This window comes from Panthera pardus, unplaced genomic scaffold (assembly GCF_024362965.1).
Source record: "Panthera pardus isolate Hobbes unplaced genomic scaffold, ASM2436296v1 HiC_scaffold_21, whole genome shotgun sequence".
Taxonomy (NCBI): domain Eukaryota; kingdom Metazoa; phylum Chordata; class Mammalia; order Carnivora; family Felidae; genus Panthera; species Panthera pardus.
The window spans coordinates 33,956,575-33,967,904 of record NW_026526777.1 but is presented as its reverse complement, the minus strand read 5'-3'; the positions used below and the strand labels follow the sequence as shown (position 1 = coordinate 33,967,904).

Below are 11,330 nucleotides of genomic sequence, written 5' to 3'. Positions count from 1 at the left end.
TCTGTGCAAGCAGTGAAGGGGACCCACAGGAGGAAAGACAGATTTTTGTAATATTGTGGTTAATGTGAACATAGGAAAACACAGGGAGCCTTTGCACAGAGGGGCTTTAATAGTTTTGTCACACTAAGCATTAAGCCAACAAAGACCTTAAAGTGCTGTCTCACTATGGACAAGAAGGCTGTTTGTAGAGAAAAGGAAATAGATCAGCGGCAGAAACAAAAGGCAAGGATAAACGGGCTCTGAATGGACAAGTGTAACAGCATTACTCCTCAGTGATCAAGCGCATGACTTACCTTGTTAACATTTGTCGCAAGTATTTAGTAAATACACAGTGAAATGCCAACTGTGCAGATAACAGCATTTTTCACTAGTGAAATATCAGGCCAGTGAGGTTTTGTAATCACAAAATGAACAATTTCAATTTTTAAACATGCAGTCACTCAAAATGAGTAAGCAGACTTTTATTCACACCTTACAAACAACCTTTACATTTAGCCTGAGATTAAGCAGGAGAAAGTTGAACCCGTGGTTACTTTTCATTGCCCAGTTAAGCATCTGAAAACAAAATATTTCCAGTGAACACGCATTTATCAAACATGATCATCCCAATGAACTTGACAATGAATAGTGACCCAAACCAAACTGTAATTTACTCTGGTCTACATGATCTTCAGAGCCTAAAAGGACCTATTTAGTAACGATTTTAAAAAGTCACAGAACTTTAAGTCTGCATGAATGGACTTCCCTAAGTTTTCAGCAAACCTAATAAAGGCTAATGAAGGGCTTCATAAGGACGGAGGCCCTGACGGAAATATTATAATTATCCTATAGATAATTATAATTATCCTATAGATAACTGAGAATAAAAAGGAAGAGATTGCATACTATTCTCTAGGAGAACAATGTACTCTTAATGTACCAGAGTCCCTAAAAAAAAAAAAAAAAATCCAATAAAGCAGATGGGAAATATTGAAAGAAAAACAGAATTATTCCCGTTTTGTGCTGTATGCTGTACTGGATGATACAGAATCAGATTCAGAAATGAGCAGCTGAAATTTTTACCTGAGAGCCAAATGGGTTCAGGATTCTAAGATCATCAGGCTGAAGCCCTACCCCTGAACAACTTCCTGCTGGTACGATTTTAAGCAAGCCACTGAATGTCTCTGCAAACTCAGAGCCTTCTGCTTTGGGATAACACCGTTTTTGGGCTTCCCTACCTCACAGGGTTGCTTTGAGGAAGAAACAAGACAATAAATGGTAAAGTATTTTGTAAACAAATATATTAGCTGTTACAACTCTTCATGAATCTTAACTACTAATGCAAGGAAAAGTAAAAAAAAAATCATTAAAATTATTTTTAAACTAGACTTGCTGTTGTTATCATTTTGCGACGTATACAAATACCAACTCATTATGTTGCACACCTGAGACCAATATAATGTTATATGTCAATTATACCTCAGTTAAAAAGAAATCACTTAGGGGCGCCTGTGTGGCTCAGTGCGTTAAGCCTCCGACTTCAGCTCAGGGCGTGATCTTAACGATTCGTGGGTTCGAGCCTCACGTCGGGCTCTGTGTTGACAGCTCAGAGCCTGGAGCCTGCTTTGGAGGCTCCGTCTCCAAAGAGACATGCTCTGTCTCTCAAAAATATGTATACAAAACAAAAACAAAAGAAATCACCTAAAAAATGATTTTGAGTAGCTACAGGCGGTCCCTGCTCATAAAATGTTCATCGTCTAGGGAGGGGACTGAGGAGACAAGAGCTAATTTAATAGAGCATGGGAAGGCCCAATGCAGGGCAGAGAGAGGAAACACATGACCCTCTGCTTTTTAAAAAGTTTACATTGGATTGGCATCCTCTGTAAATTATCAACATTTCAGTTTCTGTAAAGCTTGTTTGAGAGACTCTTTGCTTAGAACGTTTACCGCAGAAAACTGTTCACTTAAAGTTATAAACTTTCTCATAGATCTAGGATTTGCTCGTCAAGCTTATAACATTGATCTCATTGACTTTGACCCAGTGATTTTGTTAGAAATAAAAAGTACAAAAGCTGTATGCGTTCTTTTCCCAGTCAAAATGTTTATTTAGATCTTAATCTTTGCAAAGGTTTTGCAAGGTTAAAAAGTAAATGGTGTTTATAAAAGTTTGGGTTTTTTTTGAATACTCCAAAGCAAGTCTCACTTCTTCCATACTGGCAGCCTGTGATGGCAACCAGTGGGTCACATTCTCTAACTTCTAGTGCCTTGATGAGGGCTGTGTATAGAGGTCTGAGTCTGGAATGTTTCGGCAAAACTGGGATACCAACTGTCTCACTCATCTTTGGAAAAATTCCTTCTGTTTTCCCTTTTGCAAAATTTGAGTCCTTAAAATCCTAAGCTTTTTAAAAACATATTATATATATGTATTTCTTTTAGTGTGAATACTTACCTATACACAGTGTGCCTCAGGGCCTTCTTGACGATTATTACATCTGTTATATAGTAGTGGTGGGGTATTTTTTTTTTTTAATTTTTTTTTTTGAGGTTTTCTTTTTTATTCCTCTTGGCTTCCAAGAGGAGGCAAGGACACTTACAACCTTTTTCTAGTGAGTTTGGTTGTACTTACCCTTGTTTGTGCTTTACAATTATCCAACCGGCCACGATGATGGGTAAAAGAAAGAAGATCGTGCCAAAGAGAATGCCTAGGCAGTAAAACAGAGTCATTGAGTGCATGGCAAATAGAACCCATGGGTCTTAAACAATATCTAGTCCTGCTAGAGGCTGCCAGTGAGTTTTTTATAAACTATAAATTCTGCCTTTAAGAAACCCCTCACACAGGCTTAGCTTGAAGATTTTCCCTCTGCTCCTGGTTTGATCTGGCGCATTAGTCTTCCTGCCCCAGGGTCACAGACGAGGGGTGAGCAGAGCAGTGCGTCACCTTTGGTCCAAAGCAGCCTTTCATCAAGGAGCCGAGAACCGCCCGGGAGCTCCTGGCTGTGGCACCCGGGGCCCCGCACTCGTGTCTTATGTCAGGCACAGGCTACGACTCCACTGATCCCTACAGGCAAAGTCTCACCAAACCACTCCTCTTGCACAGGCAGGTCACAGAAATGGCTAAGAAAATTGATCTTTGTGGCTTCTAATCTGCGCAAGCGGGCATGACTGCCACCCTGAAGAATCTTCCCGGGTTGTAAACCAAAGGGGACGTTGTGTTCTCCAGCCCCGTTAAAATAGGAAGGATGACGATTATTCATTTGTAATGATTCAAAGACGGTGTAGAACCTTCGACAGAGGACACTCACTCACTCTGTGCCTGTGAAGATACCATGGCCTGAATGTAGACTCTTTTCCTTCTGACTGAAATTGTAACGTTACAGATTTTGATCTCTCCTTATACATCTCACCCATTGTAAGTGAGTACTTACTGTGGAACGTGCTAGAGCTCCTCAGCAAACCCTTCACAGAACTTACCAGCTATGAGAGCATCATGTGTGCCTAAAGGGAAGACAGAAGCCAGGACGACATCAGTCTGGTACACAGGGTGATCAAACAGGAGCTCTCAGCCAGTGAAAATTCATCTGATATTTTTCAGCACACAGTCTAATGTTTTTCTGATATAAAAAGCCATTGGTTTCCCTCACACGACCTCATTTTATCTTGTGCACTCAGCAAAGTATGTTTTTATTTCTTTTTAACTTAACATTTTAGCATAAAAGTAACATAATTACAGCAGAGAGTTCTAAAACAGTACAAAAGAAAAATATCACACCTGGTCCCACTACCCTGAAATTTTTTGTTCTTGGTAAGATTGTCCAAAAATTGTGGGGTACATTTATCCAGCTCCTAAGCAGACTATGCTTGCCTAATGGTACCTTTTTTCCACATTCAGCTCTAAAAAGCTATTTCTGGAAGTTATGATTTCATAACTCTGGTTAAGTCTTCAGGGACCAGAGGGCCTTTAATTCGATCTTACTTTTTAGGACTAATTCTACTTCTATCTCTTTTTTACCTTGTTCTAAAAAGAATAATAGGAGAATGATAGAAGAGGGTACAAGTCCTTGCAGTCAATTTGGCTTGGTTAAAAATCAGTTTTATTACTAAATAGCCATATATTTGCCATGTTAGTTGATTTCTCTGTGTCTCATTTATCTTATCTGTATATTGGGGTTCACAGTACATCTAACTCATAACATCATTCATTCAGTAAATATTTATGGAGCACATATTATGAGCTATTTAGTTCTGGGTACTGGGGACACAGAAGTGAAATAAAGAGCAAAAATCTCTGCCCTCATGGAGGTTTTATATATCTATATTCCTATATCTCTCTATCTCTCTATCTATATTCATATATTTCCCCCAATTTAATATTAAAAACCAAAAAAATTAAAAAAAATAAAAAAAGGGGCGCCTGGGTGGCTCAGTTGGTTAAGCGGCCGACTTCGGTTCAGGTCATGATCTCACGGTCCGTGGGTTCGAGCCCCACGTCGGGCTCTGTGCTGACAGCTCAGAGCCTGGAGCCTGTTTCAGATTCTGTGTCTCCCTCTCTCTGACCCTCCCCCGTTCATGCTCTGTCTCTCTCTGTCTCAAAAAATAAATATATGTTAAAAAAAATTTTTTTAAAATATTAAAAACCACTTAATGGGACAAACTTTTTATTACTTTAGGCATAATCATTAATTAACTTGCTCAAGATTTCATAGAATTAAAAGAACAAATGTAAAGGACTCAGAGAAGTGCTTGTCGTAAAGGTATTAATAAATAGATATTAGTTCTTGTTTACTGTTCATAATGTATATGTATTTTTTTCTTCATCACAAATGTAATAGTATCCAAATAATGTACAAACATGTGAAGGAAAAATAAGAGTCCCTGTAATATTCTCCTGTACTGTTAAGAATTTGGGGGGGGTGGCCTGGGTGGCTCAGTCAGTTAAGCATCTGACTTCGGCTCAGGTCATGATCTCACGGTTCGTGAGTTCGAGCCCCGCGTCAGGCTCTGTGCTGACAGCTCGGAGCCTGGAGCCTGCTTTGGATTCTGTGTCTCCCTCTCTCTCTGCCCCTGCCCTGCTCAAACTCTGTCTCTGTCTCTCAAGAAGTGAATAAACATTAAAAAAAAAAAAAGGCTCAATGTATTTGGTGGACTTTTCTTCCTAGGGCATCTATGAAATGAATTCTCAGGATGTAATAAGCCAAAAACTGGTTATAATCAGTATTCATCCAGGAAGCATCAAGTGATTTCTTTGTTTCTTTCTTCTTTGTTTCTTTCTTTTTTTTTTCTTTGCCAAATTTTCTCTAGACAACAAAATCACTTTGGTTGAGAAGCACTGTTGTTTTTTGGTTTCTGTTTGTTTTTTTTTTTTAATATCCTGAAATGTTTTGGTACGTTCTTTCCTGGGACATTTTCCCATGCATCTAAGTTTTTACGTGGTTCTAGACTCTCTATATGCATCTAATATTTGAACGATGGAATCAACTTTTGCAATCCTCACAACCATCACTATTGCTAATTTGCACTATAACATATTAGCTCTTCGTTATATTGAACATATTTCTCATCTGGCTAACGTCGCCCATTTACTTTTCAACGTACGTAAATTCTAAGTCAAATTTGTTGACCTTTCATGATTTCCTCCATCCTATCAACAGGCTCAAGCTGTTGGCCTTCTTCTAGCTGTTTCATAAACATTCTTTTTTTATGGTTTACCTTGGCTTTTCCGTATTTGCGTTGAAAACTTCTCTTTATTCAATCTGGTGTTTATTGTAAGATAAAAAGAAAGGGTCTAAATTTTCTTCCATGCTACCTCGAGTATCTGACCATCTTTTCCTTTCCCATGGGTTGATGTTCGTTATTAAATTTTACTTATAACTTTTCTTTTTAGTAATCGTTATTTTATTAATATCTGTTTTGTTCCACTTACAAAAAATAAGTTTATTTTTGTGCTAGCATAAAGTGATTTATGTAATGTGGTTTTATATTTTGTTTTGATATCTGGTAGGGCTGGTTCCTCAATTATGTGAATTTTCTCTCACAGCCACCTCTTCAGGATACTCTAAAGGCATCCAGTCAGTTCCATGGTGAGATTTTTGCCAAAGAAGTGAATATAATTTGACATGAAGGGAGGGTCAAGTTTACAATTTGGAAATATTACTGAGTCAGCTTAATTAACGTGTTTAAGGGATTAACTATAAAAAAATAGATCCTGAACAATCTTAGTATTCAATCATGTATTATAAAAAAGAGTTCTAAGCATTGTGGAGGGCAGCCTAGCACTAATTGAGACTGTTGAAATAAATGATTTTTTTTATTACCTGTTTCTTCTGCCCAACAAATATTGTAATAAATCCTCTTTAAAAAAAAAAGGTACAAGAATTATGGAGGGCAGCCTAGCACTACTTTAGATTAAGGATGATTATGCATTGTTGACTTTGCTCATCAGCAACTTGCTGTGTACGAGTTTGGGGTTTAGGATTTTCTATCTTACATCATTCTCTGTTTTCCAGCAGAGGGCTACTCGTCTACTGAGCTCAAGGATACATGATTTCTAAACTGCTCTAGTCAACTCTACCAGCTTAAAATCCTGTAGCCTACACCAGTGAGTGAGGCTGACCATCTGGTCTCTGCAACTTGGAAAGTGCTCCCTCACTCATGTTGAAATATTCTTGAAGGTCTACTTTACCACTGATGTGCTCCCTCTGACTCTTAAGGCCCACAGGCTACGAAATCATTTCCATGCCATGCAATCAGTGGTAGAGTAATATAGACAAAAAAGGGTCAGAGGGGGTCCTGAGGAGAGTTGAATGGGTTGAGCACTGTGAGAAGAGCAAGGCTCACTTTACTTTCATTGCCAAGGGCTTTCTTGGAAGAATTAGGGGCTCTCCCACTGGACTCCTTCGTTCTTAGCAGGTGCCATGAACGTCACACCACATTCAATGACAGGATGAACAAGTGAATGAACAGTGACCATGATGAAGGAAGGACCTACATTTCTTGCAGGTGCACTTACTAGATGCACATATGGCCAGAGGAGGGTCCCACGTGTTATCTGTCTGGCACTGGCTCTGGGGACTACCTTTCAGAGTATACCCCTCTTCACACTCAAAAGTTACATTATCTCCATGGTAATAGACTTTTTTCATTTCCACGTCCTTCCGGATTCCATTCATATGCGCTGGGAGTCTACATTTTGCCTCTGAAAATAGAAAAATCAGAAGGAAATGGACATTTTATTAATTTTTAGTTCAAACTGCCATAATGCAAAAATCTATGACCCCCAAACTACCCTGCCTTCAGCAAAGATGAGTCATGTTTTCAATCAAGACCTATTGACACCTACCCAACACCGTACAATTTTAAATTCTCTTTCATTTCTTAGGTAAAGAAAGAGAATACGGAAGGTACTGCAGTCCGCTTTTAATTATTGACAACTCTGCAACTGTAAAGTGGTCGACAGGTTGGGAGTTATGATAACCATGTTCTAATCCTGGATCCTCTTGGGTCACACCGTAAGGAAAGAGGAATATCACATTAACTCTCTCTAGGTATACAACAAATACTGGTATTTTGCTTCTTGGTTAAATGCATGTTTCTGGCTCATTTCTATGCATAGAAGCTAGTAAATCATGATTCTCAATTTAAAACATAATTTTAAAATTTAATTTATTTTATCTCATTTATCTTATCCTTTGTTTTGCTTTCTTTCTTTGCCCAGCTATTGATACCTCCTTCAACCAGCAAAGCCCGCTTTCCAGTTGTAATTGTCTCAAAACTAGGCGAAATTATTATTTTCAAAGAACCAACAAGGCGAAGTGGCATTTCCCAAAATATGGTCTGTGGTCTTCCTACATCAGAATATGCTGATGGGTCTGTTAAAAATAGACCTCGAGATCCCACCTCAAAATGTCAGAATCAGAGTTCTTAGGAATGGAGCTTGAGACTGGAATCTTCTTAACTAGGTGCCTGGCTGATTTTGCTAATGCTAAATATGGAATGACCGCTATAAAGCACGTTTGATGAGGACAATTATTAAGACAAAACGAATTTCACTTGGAAGCAGCTGCCAAGAGGCTAGAATAGTACCCTTTTATATTCAGGAGAAGAAACTTCCCGGAGTCTTAATTTGAATAATCCGTCTTTGAAGTATTCTCTGAATCTTCATACTTCTCCATGTAACTAAAGCAAAGAGGGGTGAGCTTTCTTCCTGTTCCTGCAGAGGCGCAGGGACTCCACAGTTTGTGGAGAATAAATAGAGAAGAGCCACTTACCGTCTCTGTAGAGGATATTTTCTCTATCTCTAAAACCAGAGGTCGGCTAGACAAGAAGGACTTCTGAGACTTTTAGGTTGGGGAGAGCCCCATGATCCTGTAACCACCCCAGCAGCCATAGGACTAACTGCTCCTTAACGTTGGAAACACAGGCCTGTCTGAAGTCCCTCCTACCTCATCCCTGCCCTTCGCCTAGTTTACTACAAAGGAGACAAAGAGCAAACTGCTAACTTAAAGTTGTGCCAAGTCAAAAGAACCACATTTAATAGGAGACAGAATACAGTGCAGTGTTCCAAAGCATGGGCTGGGCAGTCACCCAGTCTTGGCATCCCCGTCTGGGAGCTGCCTATCGTCGACTGGTTACTGGGGCTCTCTATTTCCTCTTCTGTAAAATAGCAAGAATAATCCCATCTCATCAGATTCTTTTGGAGACTAACACAAATGACTTTTATAAAGACCTCGGTACCATGCTTAGTCACTGAATAATATTTTTAATTCCATATTTTATGGGTTTTTTTTTTTTAAAGAATATTGCCAACAAAAGATGTTTTGAGTCAGATGCCAGTTTCGCAAACATAGACAGGAATAAAGGAAGTAAGTTTTGGCACTTGTTTTAAGGAAGAGATGAAACAGACATTTCACCTTTGGTCTTGGAAATTATAATGAGGACCCATATCCAGTAATTCCGGTAATTAATTGCTCTCAACCTTCCTCCACATTTCAGTTTTCCTCACAAGCAAGTGTGCTTCCAGCCTCCTCTCGAAGGTATTTATGAGGACCACTTGTAACTCCTCTGAGGTCTCTTAGAGCTGAGATATTTTATTAGTTAAAAGCCTGCAAAGCATTTTAAATTGGTGTTTGATGTCTACTGTATTACCGGAAATTCCATCAGTTCTTCTTACTTGTTTGGTAGAGCTGAGAATCCTTGGGCAGCCTCCTTCCTATCTTTTTCTCTGCTTTTCTCCCCCTTCTATTGATACTCATTTCACAATCCTCTCAGAAAGGTGGGTTAGCCTTAGCAGCCTCATTCATCAATTTTCCATTAACAAAACCCAGCAAGAATAAGAAATACCTCTGCAATAATGTTCAAAATGACTCCAGGTTCCCAGGTATGTGCAGAAGATGAAGTTCCTTCCCACCAACAAGTAGCCTGGGTCACAAGTGTAGCTGACCGTCATCCCAGGAAGATATGGAAATGGATGTTCTCCAATGTAATGCCCATTGTGGATCCTGGGTGGATGTGGGCATGCTAAGAACAAGACCCCCCCCCCAAAAAAAAAACACACAAGAAAAGACATTCAGTTAAACAAAGAAGTACAAATACGCCAACATATCTAATAACATTTCTATTAGAGCCACACGGAGACCCAAGGCAGGCAGGTTCCAAAGGCACTAAATATTTACTGATCCCTGGGAAGAATGATTCTTCAAACGGAGACCTCTCAGCCTTTAAGCAGGACCATCTGCGTTGTCCCTTGCAAACTGCACTGGCTGGGAATACCACCAGGATCTCAAATGACCAGTTGCATGCTGTCTGTCCTCGCTGGCTCACAGAGCTTGTGTGGACAATCACAGCCACAGATGAGCCTCCAAGTGCCAGGCACTGTCACTTCATGCCAGACTAATGTGTAAAAGGAATGAGCTGCTAAGAGCACAACCTTGAACTCCGCTTCTCTAGGGCGTGTTGAGTTCCTATTGCTACAAGTGAGACAAAGGGTCACCAAAATGCAGTTACAGGCTGAGCAGAACACTTAGAAGTAACAAAAGGAATACAAGTGCCTACATTGGAGTTTCTTTATTTCTGTAGCCTCCAGTCTGAAGTAAAATGAGGCCATCAACATGTGCTTTTTGCTCTGCACGCCCACTTAGCGAGTATAAAGACAACTTGTACGGGAGATGGCAGGACAGAGTTTTTTCTTTGGCACTTGTATTTTACTGCTTTGAAAATACTCTCGAGAAAATCTGGGCCTCGCTGATTCTCCCCATTCTCCACCTCCTCCTCTTTTCACTGTCCCACACTCCTCGCCCCCGTGGGAAGGATCATCAGAGTACCACGGATTGGGACACAGCATGGCACGTCTAGAACCCATCTCTTAAGTTGCTCAGCAGGTAATTCTGTGTGTCTGACTTTTATAACAAAGCCACGTTCACAAGCAAAAACAGCTGTCACCACAGAAATGAGGACATTCTAGCCTAGATATTCTGATCCGGCTGGGGCACAGGGAAGTGGGTACTGACCAGCAGGACCAGCAAGTTCACAGAAAGGGGCAGGGCCGCTCCAAATCCCGTTCCCTTCACCGTCGCTTATGCAGCGGATGGTGCTCTCCCCGACGAGGTTGAAGGTCATCCCTCTGGCCGAGCGGGGTTCACACATGTAAGTAACTTCCTCTCCATAGGGAACGTCTCCCTGAGAAGTTCTGGGGTGGTTCCCATTAGGGATAGATGGAGGACTTGGACAAAAGATTTCTGGAAAGAGAGCAAGAGCTTTAGATCCCATTAGAGTTTTAATCAAAACGATCGTACATGTAGCAGGTGTGCCCTGGGACTGTATTTTTTCCATGAGAACACAACTACAGTGGGTGGACTTAAGTATGTAAGGCTTCTTCTGAGAAGGAACGAACTGAAGTGAGACTTTAATTACAGTTTATTGCAAAAGTGCCAAGACCCTCCAGGTAGCTAAGGTTTTAATCAATTTGAAAGGTAACTAATTTGCTTTTTCAGCAACTATCATTTGTCTACTTTCTGTTTGGCATAAAGACGGTCCTGGGTTGACACTGAGACACAAGACAGACAAGATTGGCCCTCAAAGATCCGAAGTTGCCAAGAAATCTTTGTAAATCTTTGTTAAACACAGATGACCACCTTCAGCAGATATAAACGTTTCTTGATAATTCAAGACCATTATCTGTGTCACTAACAAATACACAATAATATCTTCAGGATACACTGATTACAGGGCTTTTCAGAGCTTTACAGAGCTTTTAAGTGGCTCTAGGGAGGCTTTTTTTTTCCCTTTTGCTTTTTTTTCTTTCTTTCAGGTGACCAGCTGTCCTTTCTTTCTGCTGTTAGTGTATCTGTTTCTAGCAG

The 11,330-nt window shown here is 40.1% G+C and overlaps 1 protein-coding gene across 1 annotated transcript in view; it reads right to left on the bottom strand.

Moving 5' to 3' along the window:
- Positions 1-11,330, bottom strand: part of CR1L (complement C3b/C4b receptor 1 like) — a 66,955-nt gene that overhangs the window by 6,768 nt on the left and 48,857 nt on the right. The window contains exons 13-17 of the mRNA XM_019429908.2: positions 10,482-10,709; positions 9,316-9,492; positions 6,986-7,171; positions 3,451-3,474; positions 2,606-2,681 (exon numbers count right to left, since the gene is read on the bottom strand). Coding sequence (XP_019285453.2) covers positions 2,606-2,681; positions 3,451-3,474; positions 6,986-7,171; positions 9,316-9,492; positions 10,482-10,709 — 691 coding nt within the window. The remainder of the gene's footprint in view (positions 1-2,605; positions 2,682-3,450; positions 3,475-6,985; positions 7,172-9,315; positions 9,493-10,481; positions 10,710-11,330) is intronic.